Here is a 25,997-nt window from a genome sequence, read left to right on the forward strand (position 1 = left end):
GAAAGGAACCATCCTCAGAATCTTTCGACTGACCTTTGGGCTCAAACCGATATTCGGTGCCCATTGGTTTGTCCTGCAGGATAACAAACATACACTATGCGGTAACAGCACACTATTTGATAGCGCATATATCTTACCATTACCGTCGTAACTCAAATCGATGTTTAACATTCCTTTTGTTCTTGGCGTCATTTCCAGGGTTCAATTTGTCAATTACGTATAAATGAGATGACAGTTTGGCGCGTTCACCGAAGTAAGCTTCTTTTTTCTTTCTCGAGGACACCCAATAGCCCAGCGTGGTGACGACACTTTGATGTGTTCATTAGCCAACGTATTTGCAAGATCAGATAACAGGAGGAGTTTTTGGTGCTTTAAAAAAAAGAAAGAAGGGGGAAAAAAAGCCTGCTTGGCTTTTGAAAGCCGATTCTTTGGGTCACCCCGAGGCGATGCGGTTTTCTGAGGGGGTGGTGGAGGTTGGAGCGACCTCATCTTGAAATTTCCCTGCGAGTGATTTCACCCAATGTGATGGCCTACTTTTTTCCGGATTAATAAAAGACAATTCATGCATCATATGACTGATATTAGTCATCCAAAATTATATTGATACATATGACTGACCATTGTCAAGTTACAAGCTTTTCTATATTTTGGAATAAATCGAATGTTCTTCGTTTAAAGATGAAGAAAACAACGAAAATCATATACACACGTGCAACGAAATATTGGGAATTGCGGGTAATCGATGTTTTGGATTTTGCTTGCTCAGGTGTGTTGTCCTCGTGGGCGGCGCATGCGCAGTGCGAGTGAGCAGGTGACGAGGAGCTGCAAGCATGTGAAGATAGCGTGTGTTTCACTCACTGGCCGAGACTGGAGCCTTGCAGATGTCTGTGCTGGACAGGATCGACTGGAGGGTGAGTGACGTCAAATGACTCCGATTCACTTTTTAAAAACGTTTTATATTTTTTTTTTCGAATTTGCATTTGAGTTTAATTTTTTTTTACCTCCAAAATAATTGAGCTGTTTATGAGTGTGCGTTTAATTATCTTTTAAGTATCGATTTCTTTGTTTGAAAAAAGTGCATAGCATACTTTTTTTTTAATGAATGAATGAATGAAATACAATTATTTTGCTCCGGAACGATGCCGTTGTGAAATCGTCGCAACGTACATTAATCTAGCAGTGATTTCTAATCCGCAGCAGCCGTTATACTTAAAATCGCCACTATGCTAATAAGAATAACATAGTCTAAATAAAAAAAAATAATGAAACGATAATCGCATTTAAAATACGTGCACGTGCATTTTAGTCAACATCTCTTGATGCTCGTTTCCCCCCATAATTACCGAGTGTGGTATTTGAAAAGAAACAATTTATTATTATTTATGCATAAAAGGGCTGCTTGAAAATAAGACACAGCCATCCTCTATGTATTTTTTTTAATGGATTATGGATATTCAAAATGTCGTGAAAGGCCTCACTCACAACACGCACACACACACACAAACACACACACACACACACAAACACACACACACGCGCTCGCAACAACTGGCGTTCAAAACGTGAGGTCAAGCGTGATTAAATGTCTTTAAGTCGCCCCTCTGTCCACTCTGACGTAAAATAACATTTTAATCAACTCGTACTTGAGTTAATCTCGAGCATCTTTGCTTTTCCCATGCATGCATTCAGGGTTGTACGCATGCATTGTTCGACACCGGCTGTTCTCTCCCAAATTTCATCGTGCACATGTGCAGCAGTTTGGACGTTTTTAAATCCAACAAAATGCGTTTTGAAAAAAAAAGGTCTGCATGGCCAAGCTTCAAATCATGTCGGACCTCGCCGCACTCCACCAGAAATGCAAATGAGCTCAAGGAGCTTCGTGGTTGGCGAATAATGCTTGCATGCTTTCGCTCCCCTCGGGCGTATTGCAGCTTTTTCAGCAGTCTCTTAATCAGCACCAAGTCCGTCTTTAAAACAACGTGAATGCTCGTTATTTAATCGAGGCTCTCCAACCGACGGTTTTGCTGAATTTCAATCAATTGCACGAACCCACGTTGTACAGTATCTCGAAACGCAGAATAGAATAATTAAGGCGTATAACTTTGACACCAATATATCCTGAAATAAAAAATCATTGACGTATATTGTAAAGAAAACTTAAAGTACACCATAAGAAAAAGACACAAACAATATTTCCAATTGTGAAGCAGCAAGTGAAAATGACAGTTATTCAGTTGGCAAATGATTTGAGGTGATATTAACTGTTTTTATCATAAATTGTCAAATAAAAAAGGAAGAGTAAGGGAAAGAGAGAGAGCAATATATGAGAAGTTAGAAGTAGCTGTCAATTAGTTTCTGCCCCCTTTCTGAAACGTATAGGCGCACAGAGTTCCGATTGGCCATTTTTTCAGCCAATCAGAGGCCGCTTCCTTGAATGTTTCTTTCCCGGTGACGTCAGTCAGCGGGGCAACGCCCACCCGAAGCGACAGTGCAGACTTTGGGGAGCTGCAAAACCCGCCTGTGCCTGATGTGCGCGTCTGCGCTCTTTTCGTCCATCAGAGGGAGTCAAGTTTCTTTTGCTAAATGCGCAGCCTCCCTCCCGTTCCTCAACAGACGCGACGAGCCGCCGCCGCCGCCGAGGCGACGAGAGAACTCTTTTTGTTGTTGTTCACTTTCCTTCTGACTGGCTTACCGTGGAACAATCTCCCGTTGGCTTGCGGATCGCGGGCCACTGTTTCCGCCTTTAGAAAAGACGCTCGTCGGGATCTTCACTCCCAAACTGGATTAATCCCGAGACGTTAAACGCAGCCTTTTTTTCACCGTGCACGCGCGCGCGTGTGTGTGTTGTATTATTATTATTTGTATTTTTTTTTTCCTCCGGGGCTGACGAGCCCTTTATCCCCGGGCTGTCATGTTGTGGAAATTAGCAGACAACGTCAAGTATGAGGATGACTGCGAGGTGAGTTCGAGCACAATTCGGCTGTCGCACAGTACAGTGAAAATAGAAAAAGTAGGAAGTTGTTACTCACTTTTCAGATTAAAGTATACTTTCGTGTACTAGTCGCCAATCAGACAAGCGCGGATAAGAAAGCAAATACGATATTTTATGGGCCATAAGTGCCTTTGGGTTTGGACCTTTTCAAAAAAAGCAATTTGACATATGTTTTGTTTTTTTGCTGCGGTTGTGGAATTTAAAGGTGCAGGTGCTGTTGATGCCGATTTGGTACATTTCATATTTTCTGCAATATTCCCATTCGTTGGGGGAAAAATGAAATTGTGTCTAAACCCAGAGCCACCCAGCCTTTGAAATTCGTATTTCGATGATTAGCGCTTCCTGGTTTTGCCACAATTGCGCCTTTTTAAAAAAAATCCCATCGAGTCGGCGGCCAGGAGGGAAGGCACATTGAATCAATGCGCGAAAATACATACAGCGTCCCCCAATTTTTGCACCGTGTAAAGGAAGAAGAAAAACAATTCAAAACCGTGATATCCCAACCTTTTTGGTATTTGCTCCTATTTAAAAAGAAACCAAAAACAAACAATAATAGACGGTTAATCCAACAAAGTGGAGCGCTTTTCGTGTTGGGAGTAGAATCCCCCCCCCCCCCCCCCCCCCAAAATATTTGACTGCCCAAATTGAACAAGTGGCCCTCCATCTTCCAGGAGCGACACGACGGCAGCAGCAATGGCAACCCGCGGCTACCCCACCTGCCGGCGGTCAGCCAGCACCTGTACAGCCCGCCTCCCTCCCTCTCGCACTCGGCCAGCTCCGACTTCCAGCCGCCTTACTTCCCGCCCCCCTACCAGCCCATCTCCTACCCGCAGTCCGGGGATCCTTACTCCCACCTGGGCGACCCCTTCAACATCAACTCCCTGCACCAGTCGCCGTCGTCCAACCACCACCAGCAGCAGTCGTGGCCGGGGCGCCAGGGCCAGGAGGGGCTGGCGGGGCACGGCAGGAGCGGCCTGGCCGGCCAGATCCTCGGCTTGGACGGCGGAGGAGGAGGAGGCGGAGGCGGCGGAGGAGGAGGAGGGGGATCGTCCGGAGTGCGGAGGGAAGGCTTCCGCCGGCCGGAGCTGCTGCCCCAGCACGCCCACGGCATCGAGGCGGCGGTGATCGGGGAGAGCATGGCCATGCACGACATGCAGGGCCACGGCATGGACGACGTGCAGGTGGGTGAGGCGCCCCGCACACTTCGCAAGACACTATCAAGCGTGGATTGGGGGGCAGGGAGGGGGGGGGGGGGCTTAATAGTGAAAACCTTTAGCAAAAAAAAAAAAAAAAACCTTGAAGTTACGGTATACGTGGAACTTTTCCATTTTGGCCCTGATTTTAATCCTTTTCAAAATTCCCACCTACCCTCACCCCTCGAAATTATCATTTGGAAAGCAACCCAACAACGGCATCAAAAATGTTCCCTTTCTAGGGGAATACAGTAATTCTACTCGATATCCTAGTGAATGATTATCCTTCTATGAACACTAAGCGTCAAGTCTTAATATTCCGTTGACATAAGGAATAGGTAGGTTGTGGAAAACAAAATTCGACCAAAATCAAAACTATTAAAATAAGTTTGAAACATGTGTTTTGTTTTAAAATCCGTCAGGGATACGACGCATGTTATGAATCAAGTTCAACTTTCCAGACCGATTTTGAGGCGTTCAAACCTCCATACTATGTCGTCTATACCAGTGGCGCCCAACCTTTTTGACGCACTTGAGCAAGTACAAACGCGTATTTTTTTCCGCGTTCCCAAAATGAAGCAGTATTAAATTTTAAGGCCGATATTTGCGGTGTTGCTTTTGCATGGGGAAATGTGTGCAAAATACCTTCACCATCTTACTTCTCTTTATGTTGTTTTTTTTATCAGCACGTGGACGACCACGGTATTATCATGGCGGATCAGACGGTCATCAAAAAAGGTGAGTTTCCAACTGAAATAACCGGACCCTTCTCCCGCCTGGCTCGTATCCGCGGCTTCACGCCTTCGTTTAGGATTAACCACAAACAAGTTGCTGAAAGTGCACATCAGGAGTTCAGTATGTCGAAATCAAAAGTCCGCGGCTCGTCTTTTGAGTCGTTCGGTTCTGCGTCAGGAAATGAGCGTCCGAGTTGATCCCACTTGGGGCCGGGCCGTGCGGGGCGCGGCACCGGGCTCGCATGTGAAGGACAGGTTAGTAATTTGTTGGGACACGAACTGTTTTGATTAAGGATCTTAATTCCCCAATGTTTTGTCATCGGGAGTCCATTAAACGGGCTTTGAGTCACGGCCACTGCAACGTTGACTAATAGCGCTTGTAATCGTAGACTTACGTGCAGAGAGAAAGATGGATGTGTTGCGTCATGTTTTTGTTGCTGCTCGTTTATGCTTTTATGCCGTTTCTTTATCTGGCGTTTTCTGCACGCCAGATGTCAACCCAACGCGAAGTCGCATGTGATTCATCCCATTTGGGTGTCAAGTTGGCTTAAAAAAACGTGCCGTAAAAAAAAAAAAGAGGCCGTTTGCTATTCCCCGCAACATTGTCAGTCGCCGTCTACGAGCAGTTCCATCAACAGACTTTTAAAGTAATGGCAGGCGAGCCGACTTTTTCCGCTGATGACGTCAATCACCAGAAGAGACAATGGTTTTGCGTTCGCGTCACAATGAACGCGCTTCGAATTGACAGGGAAATGACACTGTCAAAAAAACATTGCGTGTATTTTAGGTGGGGGGAGGGGCTAAAACAGTCAATTGGAAAAAAAAAAGACCTACACAAAAAATTAAATGACGGTCGTTAGAACGAACCCAGGTTGCCTCCACATGGGCAGGGCGAAGGCTCGTCACTGTAGCGTGATGGTATTTCCAGCCAGGGGAGAACAATCCTTTGACTTGCCGAGCTTGTCATTGGGATTGCCACTTCCTCAGTTTGGGCCAAACGGGGAAACCTGTTCCGCATGATGACAATTTGCAATGTTTGCAAATTATCACGAGTGTCAAAACAATTCCCCACTCTCGGACGAGAAGTTGTTCAAAATGCTGCTTGAGCGTGGCTTTTTTTTACACCCTTTACTGGTTCTGGTACTTGTGCAAAAAAAACAAAACTATTGGGATCGCCAATAGTGACGTCATTCAATCATAGATTTTGTTGATAGTGAAATCCAAAAGATCTTCAGTTCTAAGTCGGGTTGAATAGTCGACTTGGTGACAACCCCGACTGTATACTTTGAATTAAAACATTTTTTTTCAATGGTTGCTGTTCTGCATTCAGCATGTACTCATCTCGACTGGTCCGTGACCTAAAAAAGGTTGAGCGCCACTGGTATAGAGGACATAGTATGGAGGTTTGAACGCCTCAAAATCGGTCTGGAAAGTTTAACTTGATTCATAACATGTGTCGTATCCCTGACGGATTTTAAAACAAAACTCACGTTTCAAATTTGTTTTAATAGTTTGATTTTGGTCAAATGTTGTTTTCCACAACCCTACCTATTCCTTTGTTCCTATGGAAAAAATAAACCCGGTTAGTCTATTTTGAAGTGTAAATTACGAAGTGTCCCAGATTTGTCATTCAGCCCGAATATTAACCGATTCACGTGTTACATTTGTTTTTCATGTTACATGTCTCCCCTGTGGGATGTTGTAGAGAGGCCAAGACGACATATTGGTCTTGAACACCTCTTAAACGATGTAAAAAAATAAATATATCTTTAAAAAGTGGGGAGGACTTTCTATTTCTCGTCAGGAAGTAGTGATGACTCATCATGTCCCGTACTTACACTCGAGGGCACGCTGTGGGCAAAGTAGGCTTCCCCCGAGCAGGCAGGCAGGCAGGCAGGCACATGTGTGACTCTTGTGATTTCTGTCTCAGTATTAGGACTGCGAGGGGCCAGGAGCCTTGATCGCGTACAGAGGACTTGTTATCAGGGGGGCATCCTTGCCGGTGAGGATTGTCGCCTCGCTTTTGTGGTGTCTGTTAGTGTGCTGTGCTGTGGTTGTGTGTCCAGTGACTGTCAGTGCTCACACATTTTCTCGTCTTCAAGGATGGCTAAGAACTTCAGCTTACGTAGATGGCTGGCTGGCTGTATTTGTACTGTACATATTTGTGGACGGTGGCCCTCCTGGCTTTTGAAATTGGCAAGCCCAAGTTTAAAACTGCTGTTTTTATGGCTATTGAAGCGAGCCAGAGTTTCTGGTTGTGTAACTGTTTTGCATTTACGTTTATTCGTAACTTGCATTTTTGCCCCAACCTTTATTAGTACAATTCAAACAAAATGAAAAATATATACATAAGCCACTAATATTAACCACAAACCGTCACATTCCCACAGCAAGATAAACAGCAACGCCTTTGCCTCACAACTTGTCGGCCATTTTGGTGGAGTGTTTTTATTTATTTATTTTTATTTTTGGGATACTGTCGTTTTTTTTTTTAATCTCATTGTGAATTCAAGGAAAAATAAATTGCCAACCATGTTTGGGGAGTGTGTTGTTGCAGGAATATTTTTTAAAAATATTTTTTACATTTAGTCTCATTGCTTACAAACATATATTTGAGGTTATTTAAAAAAAACTATTTGGGCTGAATCGTATAAAAACAACATGGGGTGTCACTTTTGAGCTAAGGTTTCCCTAATGACTGAAACTCATATGCAGGTAAACATAGAATCAACTCATTGTTGCCATACACCAAATGTCCACTGCATTTTTTTTGTTGTGACATATATTTTGAACAACAACTTGAGTTTGAAATCATGGAAGAAAGTGACTATCATGCTAAACCGAACAGACTATATTCTGTTCGGTTTGCAAATATTATCAAATCATTGAACACTAACACATGACCCGCATCATGAAAATACGTGTAAAATAGTCATAACATTTTGATAGCAATTTTTTGACCAAGTTTTTGGATTGAGAGAGTATTTAATTTACTACAAATCATTTAATTTCGGTCTGCCTTTGAAACAGCTGCAAAATGGAATCTTTCGGTAGGAAAATGTGCATTTTTTTGTCCCCCCCCCCCCATCAAATCGTTTCCATGTAGCAAGACTTTTATTTGTATATTTTTTAAGGTGAGTTAGATAAAAAATAAAATTGCAATGAATGATAATCACACATTTCAAGACTAACGTTGAAACTACGGTAGAAGAAAACCTTTTCATGGTAACATGCACGTCCCAATTTTGCCACAAATTTGAACCCCCCCACCAAAGAAAAAATAAATATATAAATATACACAGTATATATACTGTATATATGAACACAAAAAATAATTGACCACTCCATGTAATAAAAAAGGTGAAAATACAATCCATCGGCCTTGTGTGTGACGTGTTGGCCGCTCAAATTACAATAGAACACTTTAACATGAGCGGCTTGGAAATTATGGAGAAGGACAATACTGCATTTGTGCATTTTGATGAAATGTGTGTCTTTCAGACTGCTTTTATTTGGGTGTGAGAATTGCCATGTACATTTGAGCCACTTCCTTCTAAATTGGAGTGAAAACATCTTGTGCCGCATGATGAAGACGGTTTAGATGAAGAGCGAAATGCTCTGCCCGTCTCATCTTCAGGACGTCACTCACATTCCCCCCCCTGCCCCCTCCCCCAGGGCCGGTGACTCTCCCGAAAGGCAATGCTCTGGGCCTCCCCTTCCAGAAGGAGTCCCTGCTGGGCATGGTGTCCAACCCCACGGAGGTGTTCTGTTCCGTCCCGGGTCGCCTCTCGCTGTTGAGCTCCACCTCCAAGTACAAGGTGACGGTGGCCGAGGTCCAGAGGCGACTCTCGCCGCCCGAGTGCCTGAACGCGTCGCTGTTGGGAGGTGTTTTACGCAGGTCAGAGAGCAAACCTTGCACAACTTATATGTTTTGCCGTCATACAAAAACAAAATCATTCATCTATGCATACTCTGTGGCGCTTGTCCTCATTCGAGTCGTGATCTGGAGCCCAGCTAGGCAAGGGAATTGGAATAGATCCTGGACTGGTTGCCAGTCAGCCCGAGGGCACATGTTGGCAAACAAGTCAACCGAACGCGCATGGTTTTGTAATCGGAGAGGAAGCCGGAGAACGTGGAAAGTCTCCACATGAACATCTGAGCCCAAGATTCAAGCACAGGATCTACCGAATGTCAGGCAGACATGGTACAGCAAACTAGAGTCGCGGCTAATCAAATATTTTGTTTCCGGTTATCCTTCTGAGAAGTAAATCAAATAACCACGTTTTCAGGCCAAAGAAATGAAAACAAATGTTTTGCTTGGTCAAAAGAACAATAACAAATGAACAAGAGAAAAGAACACATTTCTTTATTTTCAGATCAATCGTAATATTGTTTCCCTAAATTTAAATTGCTCTTCGTAGCAAACTGTACTTTCTCCTCGAGAAACAATAGTGAGTACTCGAATTACTCATGGACAACTTATTGAGTTGTGAAACTCTTTTCCGTGTCTGTTTTATGCTTCCCCTAGGTGGCCAAGTAAAGCCTCCTAAAATGCGGCAAAACCTTTTCACATTCGATGCTATTATTTTCAGTTTTTATAAAGTGCAGTATTATAGCCTGCTTATTTCTTTACTCTTGTTCACAACACACTACACTACAAACATTTTTGTAGGTTATTTTCTTTTTTTATTGGGAGACTGAAACATATTAGGGCGGCCCGGTAGTCCAGTGGTTAGCACGTCGGCTTCACAGTGCAGAGGTACCGGGTTCGATTCCAGCTCGGGCCTCCCTGTGTGGAGTTTGCATGTTCTCCCCGGGCCTGCGTGGGTTTTCTCCGGGTGCTCCGGTTTCCTCCCACATTCCAAAAACATGCGCGGCAGGCTGATTGAACACTCTAAATTGTCCCTAGGTGTGTGAGTGTGAGTGCGAATGGTTGTTCGTCTCTGTGTGCCCTGCGATTGGCTGGCAACCGATTCAGGGTGTCCCCCGCCTACTGCGCGGAGACAGCTGGGATAGGCTCCAGCACCCCCCGCCACCCTAGTGAGGATCAAGCGGTTAGGAAGATGAATGAATGAATGAATGAAACATATTAATGGCATTTCCTTTCATTTTAAAAGATGATTTGCGAAAAGCATATTGAGTCACAAGCGCGGTCACGAAACGAATTCGGCATATGTCGTTTGCCGTGAATTTTCTTCTGAGGGACACCCCACCACAGACAATGACCACTTTGGGCTGGATAAGAGGGAGTAGTCTGCCACTTATGCCACATATAAAATGTGTTTGTACGGTGTGTGTGTGTATGCGAGCATGTCGGACAGTCCGGTTATATGCGAGACACCCCTGAATGGGAGATTTTGTGCTTGTAGCGCACGTTTGCTCCTTCCCATGTGCCTCGCGTTATTGCTGACACTGACAATGCTTGCAATTTACAAGCATTTTGAAGTAGGTCATATGGCACGAGGAGGGGCTTTTGTTCGTGGAGGGACTGCGAAAGGGTGTGAGGGCTGCACACACACACCGAGGATGATGCCCATCTCACAGCAAGAGCTGGACTACCACTCATGCGGAAAATGAGTCGTAGGGAGTTGCGTTATTTGCGCGAACGGCACACGCTGTTACCGCTCAATTGCTTCGTGGCCTTTTCACTTCAACAAAAGAGCGTGTTAATTTACGTGTAATCACGTTTAATAGATCCCGCATGGGCGAGACGCTAAGGTCCTTGACTGGCAGGTTATTTCCATTTCTTTATGTTCTCATTTTTTTAATTAAATGCTTGGAATCAGTCCAGGCATGTCTGCCTCACAGTTCAAATCTCTGCTCTGGTTTCTCCCCTTGCTTGCATGTTTTTTTTCTTTTTTTTTTCCAGGTGCTCTGGGTTCCTCCCGCATTCCAAAAACATGCATGCTAGGTTAATTGAAGACTAAATTGTCCATCGGTGTGACAAGTCCAGGGGAGTAGTCTGCTTCTCGGCAAAAGTTACATGGGATGGGCTCGGGCTCACCCGCGTACCCACGACATTGTTTTTGGTGCGCCTCAGGGCTCTATTCTTGGTCCTCTGTCATTCAATAAGGTGCGCCTCGGGGCTCTATATTTGGTCCTCTGTCATTCAATAAGGACATAGTGTAATTCGGCCAAAGCAAATACATGCAATTAATCTTGTTCAGTACATTTTGACATTCACGAGGGAAGTTGGTCAACATACTCGGCTGTGGAACACCGCCAAGTATATTGACGGCTGTTTTGGCTTCTCTTGCTAAACATCCGCTGCGATAACGTCCACACATTCATTTAGGTTAACTGACGACTAATGGGCAATTGGTCAATGTGAGTGTGAATGGTTGTCTGTCGATTGGTGTCCTCTGATTGGCCGATGACCAGTCTGGAGTGTTACCCTGTTTCACGCTCCCAAAGGCAGATGTGATAAACTCCAGCTCACCGGCGACTTGAATGAGGATGACCGTTTTCAGAAACGGATGGCCAGCTCGATGGAATCCGTTCAAAAACAGACAAAGTAGAATATTAAATGTCATGTTCATTTATCAATGCACCGTCAATAGATGTCTATAAACGTCAGCTGGCTCTGCTGTTCGGCTGAAGGTTACTTACCCTGTGGCTTGTGTATGTGTGTGTGTGTGTGTGTTCACAGAGCCAAGTCGAAAAACGGCGGACGCTCATTGCGAGAGAAACTGGACAAAATTGGGCTCAACTTGCCAGCGGGAAGAAGGAAGGCGGCCAACGTGACTCTACTTACCTCACTGGTGGAAGGTGCGCCGCATCACTCTGCTGCTGCTTCGTCTTCCACGTCCGCTGTAATTACTCTCGGGCCGGAATGTCGCTCCAATAAAGCGAGAATGTGGGAACGTCAATCTTTTCTCGCTTTGCGTTAGTGTCTAAATGCCGCTCTGCTAAATGCCTCTCATCGTTGGCATTCTTAGCAATTGAATAAAAACAGCAACAACTTCTTCAACACATGGTGACTCTCTGTCCGAAACACAGCCTGCTCCCACATTCTAAAAACATGCATGTTAGCCTCTTTATACATAAAGAAATACATCTACTGGATTCATAAATATAACAAAAAAAATGTTAACTATTCCAGAGAGACTCTTGAACCAAACAAAACAAAGACAATTACAAATGTGCTGTATTCCAAACAAGAAAGCCCTGCCTTAGTTAAGTCACTTATTAAACAATGCAAAACGCCATCGACACGCGATCGAATTGCATCAACGTCATGGCATTATAACCTTTTGAGCAACAGATGTCTAAACAAATGGCGGAGGCACACAATTAGAACGGTAATACAATAATTCTCACAGTCATATATTCTTTATCCTCCCCAAAGAACAAAAAATATTACTGCTTACTGTTTACTAGCGGCGGCATGGTAATCGACTGATTAGCACGTCCATCTCACAGCGCAGAGGTCTGGGGCTTCCGGCCTTCCTGTGTGGCGTTTCCACATTCTCAAAGTGCCTGCGTGGGTTTTTTCCGGGTACTCCGGCCTCCTCCGACGGTCCAAAAACATGCAGTATGAGGATCAGCGTCTCAGTTAATGGCTGGCTGAATGGACTTTCTACTAGCAATTTTGACCGTCTACTTCTTGCACACTACACTCATAATCATGACAAATAACAAATATTATTTGGGCGAAACAGTCACAAAATTAAAATCATTTGGTGTGCACTTAAAATTCTTATATGAGAGAGTGCACAGTCAAATGTTTCGACAAATGCAGTAATAGTTATTCATTCATTCATTCATTCATTCATCTTCCGAGCCGCTTGATCCTCACTAGGGTCGCGGGGGGTGCTGGAGCCTATCCCAGCCGTCGTCAGGCAGTAGGCGGGGGACACCCTGAACCCCTTGCCAGCCAATCGCAGGGCACACAGAAACAAACAACCACTCACCACACTCACACCTAGGGACAATTTAGAGCGTCCAATCAGCCTGCCACGCATGTTTTTGGAATGTGGGAGGAAACTGGAGCACCCGGAGAAAACCCACGCAGGCCCGGGGAGAACATGCAAACTCCACACAGGGAGGCCGGAGCTGGAATCGAACCCGGTACCTCTGCACTGTGAAGCCGACATGCTAACCACTGGACTACCGGGCCGCCCCAGTAATAGTTAATGAATACCAAAAAAAATCTTAGTTTCATGTCTTTGGCCAGTGCCCCAGCCCAGAGGGGACACAAAACCGTTTGGGGTTCAGTGCCTTGCTCAAAGGTGCGGCCCGCAGTAACCGATGACAGACGGAGGTGCAAGTCATCGGCCTGCAGTTTGTCTCCGACATGTTTTGCCGCTACTCAAGCTGACATAAGATTGTCCGACCCTCAGCTGACACGCAGTCAATATGCTTCAGTATTCAGTTCTTTGCCCCCAAGTCCCTCCATAAAAGCGAACACATCCTCGTCACTCTCTGTGCTAAACTTAGGCCAGTCATATCTTCGTCCCACAGTGATCACGAGAACGCTCGGCCTCTTGCCTTCTCGCTCGCTTCACTTTGATTAAAAAGTCCGATGACTGCGCGGCGAACATGTCTGGAGGCCTGCTGTTATTTCAGGACCTCGCCAGTTGAATCGGGCCTTGTTATCTGCTGCGCCGCTCGCCGGGAGGGCCGGCTGACATTAAAGCGTCAAGAACGAAGCGCTCGGAGCCAATAGCTGACTTGCACCTCGTGCGCCACCGCGGCTGTTGATGCCGTGCATTACCTAGCGCGCTTTCTTCCCATGACGGCAGCCCTTTCTGTTTCTCCTCTCAGGTGAAGCTGTTCATTTAGCCCGTGACTTCGGTTACGTGTGCGAGACAGAGTTCCCCGCCAAGGCCATCGCTGAGTACCTGGGCAGGCCGCATGTGGAACGAAACGAGGTTAACTCTCGCAAGAACATGCTTCTCGCCGCCAAGTGAGTTGTCATCTTTTGCGCGGACATATTCCCTTTCACTTTTTTTCACGAAATGCTGATGGAATTTGCCGGTTCCCTGCAGCCTTGTCTCTTGATCTCAAGGAGGAAGGCCAAATTTTTTTTTTTGTATATCGTCTGAGCTGTGATTAGAGACTCCACAGGTTTTAATGCTGTGTTTAGTCAAAGTTTGAGCTGCCATCTACCCGCTATTGTTGACTGTCGTTCACAAATCTAACGCAGCAATACAGTAAATCTCGTGCATCATGTAGAATGGGCGACTTCAGAAAACAACAAGCAAACAACAAAATAAGCACATGCTGTATTTTTTTTCCCACCAGTGCAAAGTAGTCTCTTGCATCAAAATTCAAACCATTCAAGGTTGGCACAAAACTGCTCAACACGAAACCAACATTAAGTGCAAGAAATCATTTTTTTTCCCCACAAAAATCTCAACTCACTCAAGATTTCAATACTATTCAGGTACGACGTTAGTCCTGCACATCATTCCAAATCAGCACAAAAAAAAAATGTTTAGCCCTATGCACATTGAAAACATGTCTGCCATCTAGTGGTGAATGGTGATATTACAACTTTAAACTATAGGCGACCGCCTTCATATTTGCAATTCAGCACCCGCAGATTCGCGGCTTTCTTGTCAAAATATTTTTGTGTTTTGGATTCCCGCCAAGTTTCAAAAGCTTTCAAAAAGCACCTCCCCTCATGTACGCAGTATAATATCCATCCATCCATCCATGTTCTGGACCGCTTAATCCTCACTAGGGTCGCGGGGGCTGCTGGAGCCTATCCCAGCCGTCTTCGGGCAGTAGGCGGGGGACACCCTGGATCAGTTGCCAGCCAATCGCAGGGCACACAGAGACGAACAACCATCCACGCTCACATTCACACCTAGGGACAATTTAGAGCGTCCAATCAGCCTGCTATGCATGTTTTTGGAATGTGGGAGGAAACCGGAGCACCCGGAGAAAACCCACGCAGGCCCGGGGAGAACATGCAAACTCCACACAGGGGGGCCGGAGCTGGAATCGAACCAGGTACCTCTGCACTGTGAAGCCGACGTGCTAACCACTGGACTACCGGGCCGCCCCCAGTATAATATCTCGAAAAAGAAAGATTTTTGTCCCATTACAGATAATCGTGACTATGCAATCTTTGGGTGACAGCTGGTTTTGCAACCATGCCCTTTTGTTTTTCCAACATGACAAATGGAGCTTTTTCAGTAACAAAACAAAAAGTAACTGGGCTGCATAACAACGTACAGAAGCCAAACGTGTACTGAATTGTTGTCGTCCCCTCTTCACAACTCCCCGCAGGCAAATCTGCAAGGAGTTCACCGACCTGCTCACCCAAGACCGCTCCCCGCTGGGCAACTCGCGTCCGGCGCCTATCCTGGAACCGGGCATTCAGGGCTGCCTGACCCACTTCAGCCTCATCAGCCACGGCTTCGGCTCGCCGGCCATCTGCGCCGCCATGACCTCGCTGCAGAACTACCTGAACGAGGCCCTCAAACAAGTGGACAAGATGTACCTGAGCGCCGACGCGCAGGGAGCCTCCGACGGCGGCGGCAAATCCGCAGACAAAATGGACAAGCACAGGAAATGAGACCGCAACCCCTTACCCGGCCCCCTTTTCCCCATGAACTCCGAGAACACCGGCTGCCCCTTTACAATATTGTGCTTTCCTGCATGGCTGTGGTCAAAATCGCTCCCAAATCACAATTTAATGCACGAGATAGTGAGATGGCCATTTTCTGTCACTCTCTGAACGTGAGCGGAAGTTATCCATCGAGGTGGCCAAATTCTTCCGAGAGCCACTTAGAGAGAAATGGAGGGATGCAAGGGGCAAAATGTGCCCTATCGCATTCATTTTCCAAATGGATCCCATTGAATCAATTTTAATTGGTGAACAAAAAAAAAAAAAAGCCTGAAAAGAAATCTCTTAACTCTCTGGGGCACTTGGTCTGTCATTCCCGCGGGTGCCTGGAGGCGTTCTGTCGCCTCAAGATCGAAAGTCAGGATGTTTTGTGGTGTAACTTTGTTGCAGTAGGAAACACAATGCTAATTTAAGTGCAGATGAAAGCCGCAGATGACATTGCTCACTCGGTTCATCGTTTAAAAAAAAAACACCAAAAGATCATTCAAAGCCTTTTAGGCCTTTGAAAATGAGTTTGGGAAGACAATGTCAACCAGTCATTTGCTTTTTGAAAGTGTTGAAGGCTACTTGTCTGGTCGGAGAGTTAATTTTGCACGCCTAGGCAGTGACAATTTTTGAACATCTCCAAATTAAGGAGGAACCCCCCCCCCCCCCAAAAACAAACAATAATAAGCTGGCAATTTTTCAAAATGGTTACTCGAGGATCATTAATGATTCATGTTCACAAATCGCAGCTGGACATCAAGCAGAAGGTGGAGCAAACCGTTTTTACGTCGGCATGATGTTTATTCACCGTTGTGTCAACAGATATTGATATTTTAGTGGTAAATGTACTTTTTTTTTTTTTGCATCTAAAGTGTTACGGACCTTATTCTTTTTATTCCATGCCGCCGGACTATCATTTTGACCAAACTGCCCTAAGTAAATGCCCTCAGTGCATCTTGAAAAGTAGTCATGTGACCAACGATGCACCCTCGATGATCAAATTACATCCCACGATGCATTGCGCCGATAAAGGTGAATTTTCGGGATTTTCAACTTGCAACAATATGGTGTTATAATTTATTTGCTAGTTCAATATTTATTACCCACCAACTGTACCAGTCCACTGTAGAAAAATCCCTAAACAATTTTGAATGGATTAAAAAAAAAAAAACTATATACAGTAGTCCACTTTATAAAAGTCCACAAATAGTGATTCGGGAGTAGCAAAGGAGTGAACAATTCCAAACACACATTTCTCCAGGAACCTGCCGGGCAACTTGGGGGTTGGAGGATTCGTGCATGCTGTTTTTACCCTCCCCCCCCCCTGCCCAATCTCCCCTCCTCCCCCATCAAGAGGACATCATTTCGAGTTGTTGTGCACCCCCCCTCACACGCCCCCCGTTCTTCCTCAGTGGCGTCTGGAGGCAAATCCTCTGATTTCCTGTGTCTCGACGGACTCGCAAAAGGACTTTTTTTCTTTCTTTTTTTTTTTTTTTTTTAAAGAAAGGGATGCAATTGCCCACCGTTTTTCTGTGAGTAATGCTCGTCCTTTGTTTGTCCGACTGTGTGGGGAGGAGCCCGGTGTTGTTTTGTGCTGTCTGAATGGGTCACACAACAGAAGCCTCCTCGGCCATACTGTCCTGAAGGAGACCTTGTGCTTTCTTTCTTTTTTTTTTCTTTTCTTTTGATTTTTAAATGTTTTAAAAGGTTTTCCCATGTGTCTTGATAACGTGTCTGGGATGTGCTTTTGGCAAATTATACAAAGGATTAAAAAAAAAAATAGAGCACACTTTTATACACAATGTCTCCTTTTGAAGATGGATTCAGATTACACTTGACAGGGCTGTCCTGTCCGATGTTGTTCTCACCCTGACTCTTCGACTGTGGGGTGTGCCAATGCGGGAATGGTTTTTGTTACTACTCCGAGTGGTGTCTGGGGACCCAAAAAAAACAAAAAAAAAAACAACTGAAAATCAAGTGCATGCAAGATCCTGTAACGACCGCATACTTTTTCACTCGAGGAAGCAGCACTTCATCGCCACCATGTTGAATGACGCTTTCTTAGCCTAATAGCGTTGCCTAAGTCATATCTGAATGCTTTTGGAAAACACACTCACGCACAATTTTTCTTTTTTTTTAGCAATAGACCACACTGGTATATTTTTATTGGGCTTTCTGAAAGCAATGAGTGCCTTTGGCAATCATCCTATTAGGCTAACGACCTTTCAATGAGAGTGACCCATCCCACGCATGCAAATAGATACGCCCCCCTCCCCCCCAGCACCCTCCACCCTCCACCCGGCTGCATCTTGAAAATGGAGGATCTTCACTCAGCCTATCATTTGAATCATGAGACGGAGAAATTTGCTGCGGGGGTAGTTTTTTTTTTGATTGTGTGTTTTTCACACTCGATTGGGCCAAAGGCTCCCAACAATTGCATACAATTAAAAAGTCACTTTTCCATAATATGTTCCTGGTAAAATGTATTCAATTTGTTTTATTACCACATGTTCGTGTTCATCATTTTAGTATTTAAAAAAAAAATCAACCCATTGATGAGTTTACTTATGTGTGTGCACTTGTAAGCATGCGTGTGTGTGTGTGTGTGTGTGTGTGTGTGTGTGTGTGTGTGTGCGTGTGCGTGTGTGTGCGTGCGTGTGTGTGCTGTGAGTGTTGTGAGCAAGTGGATATACTGTAAATAATTTTTTCTAATTAGAATTTAAATACCAAGACAGACTTTTAGCCATACTAGCTTGCCATGGTTGTAAATATTTTCTAATTTATGTTGTAATTTAATGGGCTGTTTTTTTTGTGTGTGTGTAAATAATGGTCCCTTTTTTTTTTTTTGGTGTGTGATTTTTATCATGACCTATTTTATAATAAACGGGTTAGTTTTTCAATCGAGTAGAGAGGTTAGCAAGCGGGCAGGATATACTTTTAGGATTTTGGAAATGATGTACAGATAAAACCAAAAAAAGAGCAGGAAAAATAAATACGATTCCAGCCTGATGCTTGACAGTGACTCACATGCTTCTTTTCAACGCTATTTGCCGAAAGGAATCAGTCACGTGTTTCTATAAGTCAAAAGTCAGGGCGGGGGATGGGAAGGCATTCTTCGCTCCTTGCAGGCGTCATGTGATGGTTTCCCAGCTGACAAATAATAAATACGGGCTTGCAAAGTTGCTTCGAACAGTCAGTCGCATTGTGGGTCAAACTGACCCATTTCAGGTTACTTGTTTTGGTGGTCAAACATGTTGAGACGTGAAGGGATGAGCAGTTTTATACTCTCCTGTAAAAGTTACCCCGTCTGTTGGATAGCGGGTCAAAATAACCCATTTTAACCCTCCTGTTATGTGGTGGGTCAAACCGACCCATTTCAGGTTACTTGTTTTGGTGGTCAAACATGTTGAGCCGTGAAGGGATGAACAGTTTTATACTCTCCTGTAAAAGTTAACCCCTCTGTTGCATAGCGGGTCAAAATAACCCATTTTAACCCTCCTGTTATGTGGTGAGTCAGACTGACCCATTTTAATCTGATCATGTTGCTGGTCAAATTCACCCGTTTTTACTTCTGTTAAGTTGTGGGCCAAAACGGCCCCCCATTTTAAACATGCTGCGAGTAAAATTGAACCGTTAAACCCTCCCATTAAATTCCAGGTCAAACTGACCCATTTTTACCACCGAGTATGATGGAGGTAAAAGTGACCCGTTTTAATGCTCCCATTATGTTGGGGGGAAAAAATCGACCCATTTTAAAGCAATTTTGACCTTTGTTTCAAACCATTTTTTTGCGGGTCAGTGTGACCCGCATCATGTTTAACCATCACAGCAAACAAATACCAAGAGTTTCAAGCGCATCGGGAAAAAAAAATTATCCATTCATCCAGCTTTGGCCTTTTCCCAGCTGTCTTCGGGATACAGCCTCAACTGTTTGCCAGCCAATCGCAGGGCAGAAATAGACGAACAACCATTCGCGCTCACAATCACACCTATGGACAATCTGAGCGTGTTCCATGAACCTGTCATTTGTGTTTTTGGAATGTGGGAGGAAACCGGAGTACCCGGAGAAAACCCACGCAATCACGGTGAGAACATGCAAACTCCACACAAAAAGGCCCAGAGCCAGAATCAAACCATGCACCTCCGCATTGCGAGGCCGACATGCTAACTAGTCCACCACCATCCCGCCAGAATTTATGCAAACGGGAAAAAAATGTCAGGATAAAACTAATTTAAATGATGGTTTTGAATCTTTAAGCTGGTTGAAAACAGTGCAGGTCACATTGACCCTTGACCTTTTTCGATGCGCCGAGAAACCGCTCATTCGCATGCCTGTCAGTTGCACTCAACAGTCTCTCCATTTGAAAGTAGCAATTTGGTTCCAAAAAAAAAAAAAGAAGCCAAAGGCGTGTTAGCCAGCCATTAGCGTTGGCAGGATGAGCCTCTCCCCTCAGAACCTGTCCAACCAGAAGTGTCGGCATGGCTGTCTCAGCAGTTGACTGCTTGTCTCGTGTTCGAGATCAGATAATGGGAGGCGGAAGCGGTGGTCGGGAAGACGACGACGTACGGTAAGTATCGGTGGAAGTGGTGGGTGGGGAGGCCTCCCTTTGATGACCGGTTGAGCTCAACAAGTGAGCAAAGCTCTCTCGATAAGTTTTCTGGGTGACTGAGTGAGTGAACCTATCGGCACTTGGCTGAGTGATCGCACGCCAGCTCCACTCAGCAAGTCAGCTAAGCGAACCACTACAAGACCGATGGCCAATCAACTTGTACTAAGTAAAAGAGTTGATAGCGATAACATGCAAGTTGGGTGGACGTGGAGCCCATTTCTGCTTGCCTGAGAAGCATTTCATAGATATACAAATAGAGAGAGATGCGGTCGATATAGATCGAGCACTCGAGATAGAGAAAGAAGTGTAGATAGACATCGAGAGACTGACAGATTGAGATGTAAATAATATTCACTGTAAATACAACATGCCACAGTAGTTCTTGGTCTCCCTTGACCTGCTGAAATTCGATTACATTTAATTTGTTTTGGAATAGAAATAGTCTTGGTTTTTCATCCATTACATTACATTCATTCATTCATTCATTCATTCATTCATCTTCCGAGCTGCTTGATCCTCACCAGGGTCGCGGGGGGTGCTGGAGCCTATCCCAGCTGTCTTCCGGCAGTAGGCGGGGGACACCCTGAATCAGTTGCCAGCCAATCACAGGGCACACAGAAACGAACGACCATTCGCACTCACACTCACACCTAGGGACAATTTAGAACGTCCAATCAGCCTGCCATGCATATTTTTGGAATGTGGGAGGAAACCGGAGCACCCGGAGAAAACCCACGCAGGCCCGGGGAGAACATCCAAACTCCGCACAGGGAGGCCGGAGCTGGAATCGAACCCGGTACCTCTGCACTGTGAAGCCGACGTGCTAACCACTGGCCTACCGGGCCGCCCCATTACATTACAGTACATTAAAAAATATACCAAACATTTGGGACTCCAAATATTTTTCACTCTTTATTCCTTTTTGAGAAATTATGGTCACAAAACTCCGGCACAGATTGGAGCCGCAAGAACCAAACCCCCAAAGTAGCGATCGAGTACTCTCCCGACTCTTTCCGTTTTTTTTTTTTTAATTCCTCATGTATCTAACTGAAAATAAAAATGAAATTAACCATTGTGCAACGTGCACCTGTTTACACCCCCCCCGCACCCCCCTACCCCACACACCCACACCCCATTCCTCATCATTCATTTTTCCAAATTCTTGCAAGAAGGTGTGCGCTGTGGGAATGATTGGACTGTGACTCACCCAATAAAACGAAGACTTGGAAAAAAAACAAACAAAAAAGCAGCGCGAGCAAGCGCAGACTTGTGGAGTTTTGCCGTCACATTTACTCGTCATACAAAAGAATCTCTCTCTTATTGTGAAACCGAGTGATCCTCCTCGTTAGGGAGGCCGTAGCACATGACACCGTTGGGTTGTTTGAATTTTTTTTTTTTTTTTCTCAATTCACCATGAAGGCACAGCTGACAAGCCTGACTAAATGTCACATTGTTTGCTCGGAAGCAACACACGTCATGCATTCAGTTCCTTTTCAAAATGGAACTTTTCCAACTCTGAGACATTCCGCAGTGGCGTCTCCAAAAGAGAAATTCTGGAGTTATATTTGCGCTTCCTGTGCTTGCCGTTGTTCCAGCTGTGACTTTCCCCTCGGAGTCGTCCTGTCTGCCCCCGCAACATGACTCACAGGTGAAACACCTGGCGTCTGCGCTCGCTCGGCTCTTCCTTACCTTATGGTAAGACTTTCAGGATCTGTTATGTCCGCTTGATATCTATCTTAATGTTCATGTGCGAGTCGGCGTTTTGTCCTCACTAGTTAAAAAAAAAAAACTTTTAGTTGTACTAAATTAAGTAAATACAGTGATATTCAAATTTCGAAATGATTTTCATCTTGGCTCGATTCTTTTTAATCCACAAAAATCTGGCATTTCAACTAGAGTGACCTATCCCACGCCTGCATCCAGATACATCGCTCACCCGCCGTCTGGCGTCAGCTTGAAAATGGAGGATCTTCACCCGACCGAACCTCTGAGTCATGGGTGGAGAGATTTGCCGCGGGCGTCGTTTTTCATGTCAATTTGATATTCTGAAGCACATGCCCGCGACACATTTTGAAGAATGGGAAGACAGACATTATATTATATTTACTCTGTGGCATTTTTTTTTTCATACTCAACTGGGTTGAAGGCACCCAAAATTTGTATACAATTAAAAAGTCACTTTTCCATAACATGTCATCACGTTCATGTTCATCGGTTTAGTATTTCAAAAAAAAGTAAATTAAAAAAAGTTAAAAGTTAAAAAAATTAACCTATTCATCCATCCATCCATCCATCATCTACCGCTTATCTGGGGCCGGGTCGCGGGGGCAACAGCTTTAGCAGGGAAGCCCAGACTTCCCCCTCCCTAGCTACTTCTTCCAGCTCTCCCCGGGGGATCCCGAGTCGTTCCCAGGCCAGCTGGGTGACATAGTCTCTCCAGCGTGTCCTGGGTCTTCCTCGGGGTCTCCTCCCAGTGGGACATGACCGGAACACCTCACCGGGGAGGCGCTCAGGAGGCATCCGAATCAGATGCCCAAGCCACCTCATCTGGCTCCTCTCGATGTGGAGGAGAAGCGGCTCGACTCAAAGGCCCTCCCGGATGACCGAGCTTCTCACCTTATCTCTAAGGGAGAGCCCGGACACCCTGCGGAGAAAACTCATTTCGGCCGCTTGTAACCGGGATCTCGTTCTTTCGGCGAAAATCAACCTATTGATGAGTTTAATTTCGTTAAGTTCGTGTGTGCTTGTATGTCTGTTGTGAGCAAGTGCAGTTACTGTGAATATTCAATTCCAAAACAGAATTTTAGCCCTGCTAGCTTGCCCCGGATGTAAATTTTTCCTAATTTATGTTGTAATTTAATGGGGTGTTTTTTTTTGTTGTAAATAATTTCACCACGGTTGTGTAAACTTTTTTTAAGCACTATTCCATGCCAGCAATGTAAAGTGATGGGCATTATGATTAAGATTCTCCTCCATTGTCTACATTTCATGACTTTTGCTGTTCTTTCTATTTTCAAAAATGATTGAAAAAAAAAATCATCCAAACATTACATGTCACGCCACGGCGAAGCTCTACGGATAATGACGTTGTCCAATCCGAATGCCATCACTGGCAACGTCACTGACTAGTCACATGAATGCCAGGGGGTATCAGTGTGGGCTCGGGTGGGGGGAAAAAAAAAGGAACTGTTGTGATTGTGGTGAGGAAGGTGCGAGGGGATGGGCTGCGCTGTTGGGGTTTGGGTGGGTGGGGGTGGGCTTTCTAAATGGGTTCGCAGCCTAATCCCAGAGGAAACTGTGGAAGAAATTAATCTAAATTACAAGAATGAGTCTGGAGTCTGGAGGGGCTTCAAAAGGAGGGGAATCGGGGCATTTGTTTGAAGGGAGCTGAGAGGGGGGTGGGGTGCTGGGGGTCATTTCTTTTCTCCAACAAATTAGTGGCCAAGTGAAGCACCGGACCCCCCTCGGCTCTCGCTCTCCTCCTCTGCGCACAGACAACAGATGTTGTGGGTTCTCAGGGAATGCGCGTCTCTTTGCAGGCCTCCTCGCCGTGTGCGTCATCTTCCTGCCAGGATGCTGTCAAACGTGACATCATCGTCTGCCAGGCGGGCCCGCCTCATCTCAGCATCCACAAGTACCTTATTTAAACTGGACAAAAAAGGAAGACCTCCACCAGGCTGTTTTTATATCCGAGGGCGTGGGGAGTGACTCCATCGGGACTCAAGCAGCCAAAATCAAAACGGAAAGAATAATAACAGCAATTATAATAAAAAAACAACACGTCTATGTATCAAAAAAGTCAGTCGAATAAAATAAAATAAGATATACTGTCACCCAAAAATGTCATCGACAAGTACCCAAGTTGGCCGCATCAAATAAAATTAGTCGATAATTATTTTTGATAACTAATTAATCATTTATCAATGTAAAAATTTCAGAATTTCACACGCCCATGATTAAATAATTTTCAATCTATTTAATCGTCCATGAAAATTGACAGATTGTTTTTGTGTTGACAACAAAATAAAACAATTCCCTTTATTTATTCTGACATGCTATATCTATCTATATATATAGACATCTATCTATCTATCTTTCTGTCTATCTATCTATCAATGTCAACTGCGTTAGGATCAGAGATTATCGGGGAGGGGTCAGGGGGGGGGGGATTATTGATCTGTCTGCATCTGACTCTATCCTCATGGGGACCTCACACATGTTCCCGACGACCACTGGAGCAAAACACCTGCCGCCAGGTTTGCTGCTTGCACCACATCCATGAATCTGCACCCTGTCTGGAGTGCTGGCTCCACGAGCGAAAATGCTTTTGTTGTTCTTTTCTTCCGCACTGACTGTAACTGCTTTAAATTGTGAACAATGATTCATGTGCTCTGTCTCCTTTTAGGAAAGCCAGTGCTTCGGTTCTGTGATTAATTAGGCCATGATTATATAGGCATAAAAGCAATCAAATAAATCAAATCAAGCTGTCATGATGACAATTGGGTTATATAAGAAAAATAATTATAATATAACATAATATAACAGCGAGCACAAGACTCCAAGTGCTCCAAGAGCTGCGCAGTTTGGGTCACGCTCACCACCGTTCACTTGTGTCGTATGTCACCACGCTGCAGACCTTGAAATCTGAAATCGGTCATGTTGACTTGTGTCGTTAACAAAGGATTTACGGACACGCTGCTGGTCATAAGATAGCAACTGTGCAAATCCTGTTGAACGAACTTTGTCATCCACTTCTGCGGCTCTGACGATGCTGTTGTTGTTTGCGACACACTGGATGGTACGCAGCAACTTTAAAAAAAAAAAAGTATTTCCTTCTTTCGGCACAATAAAGGCTCACCGGTCCGAAATTATTATTATTATTATTATTATTGTTTTATCAAGCACCAAGCATCAAGTTCTTGAGAGTGCAGGCTGAAACGTGGACATTCTTTTGACAGTGACTGTGTAAGGCAGGGGTGCGGACCAAGTTTTTCCGCAGGGGGAGAGCGGGGGGGGGGGGGGGGGGGGCGGTATTTAAGAAAAAAAATATTTGCGTGCCTGTGTGAGTGTTATTAATTTTATATATTTTGGTGTTCGTGCACCCTACGCCTCCTAATAGTTTTACGTTAGCAAAAAAAGTACCTACAAAATAAAATAAAATAAAAAAAAAGAAAAGCAGGTTACCATTAATTTACGGTCGCACAGGACCTCCGTCACCGGAAGTTGTTAACTGTCATCAGTCCGTAATTGCACCTTGCACTCAGAGCTGGTACGATTTATCTATTTTCCCCCCTTCTCATTCAGTATGTTTCATCTGCAATTCACCGATGGCACTGGCAAAAAAAAAAAAGAAAAGAAAAGAAGCGAATCTGGAGTGCCAGGGGAAGCATTTTATTTTCACGTGTGCTACGAAGGTTTTATTCATTCATTTAACACGCTGCAAAAGAGCGTCCGGATCAGTGCCTCCGCGTCAAGTCTCCCACTAAGGTAGGAAGTGATTTAATTGTCAAAAACTTGAATGTGATGACATCAATGTTGTGCCTCTGCTGAGAACCACACGCAGTTGTTTCCTCCATTGTTTGTTTCTGTTGCCTTTCATAAACATTGTTCACCTGGAAAACGTTGATTCTGTGTGTTGCTGCAGAGGCTTGGGTGCGGCTACTTGAGTGACTGTGCCATAATTAAGGTGTTGGCGTGTAGGCAAAAAAAAAAAAAAAAAAAAAAAAATGTGGGCCCAAAACCAGGGATTAGGAATATTCTAGAAAAGAGATTTATTGACAAGGCAAGGTGAACAAGACGCTCGTATAACAAAAAAAAAAATACGATGTCAGCAAACATTTTAAAACGACAACAAAAAAAAGTGTAAAGAATCACACATGTATTGACATTTACTACAAAAGGAAA

General features: G+C 44.7%; 1 protein-coding gene and 1 long non-coding RNA gene across 5 annotated transcripts; both read left to right on the forward strand.

Annotated features, from left to right (window-relative positions):
- Positions 1-746: 746 nt before the first annotated feature.
- On the forward strand, positions 747-15,985 carry tfap2c (transcription factor AP-2 gamma (activating enhancer binding protein 2 gamma)). Of its 4 annotated transcripts, none has more exons than XM_052076989.1 (8): positions 747-911; positions 3,664-4,173; positions 4,872-4,923; positions 6,850-6,921; positions 8,595-8,817; positions 11,569-11,687; positions 13,686-13,827; positions 15,159-15,985. In XM_052076989.1, exons 1-8 carry the CDS (start codon positions 882-884, stop codon positions 15,445-15,447), a joined length of 1,437 nt encoding a protein of 478 aa, XP_051932949.1. In that variant the 5' UTR covers positions 747-881; the 3' UTR covers positions 15,448-15,985. The 4 variants fall into 4 exon arrangements, with proteins under 4 accessions (XP_051932949.1, XP_051932951.1, XP_051932948.1 ...); XM_052076988.1 differs by lacking the exon at positions 747-911 and adding an exon at positions 2,506-2,959 and having other exon boundaries at positions 15,159-15,984; XM_052076991.1 differs by lacking the exon at positions 6,850-6,921 and having other exon boundaries at positions 753-911.
- A 36-nt stretch (positions 15,986-16,021) lies between these two features.
- On the forward strand, positions 16,022-18,499 carry LOC127608116 (uncharacterized). Its single transcript, XR_007964183.1, has 2 exons — positions 16,022-18,120; positions 18,155-18,499. It is a non-coding gene; the product is annotated as an uncharacterized LOC127608116 (long non-coding RNA).
- The last annotated feature ends 7,498 nt before the right edge of the window (positions 18,500-25,997 follow it).

The sequence above is a fragment of the Hippocampus zosterae genome, chromosome 9 (genome assembly GCF_025434085.1).
Source record: "Hippocampus zosterae strain Florida chromosome 9, ASM2543408v3, whole genome shotgun sequence".
NCBI lineage: Eukaryota > Metazoa > Chordata > Actinopteri > Syngnathiformes > Syngnathidae > Hippocampus > Hippocampus zosterae.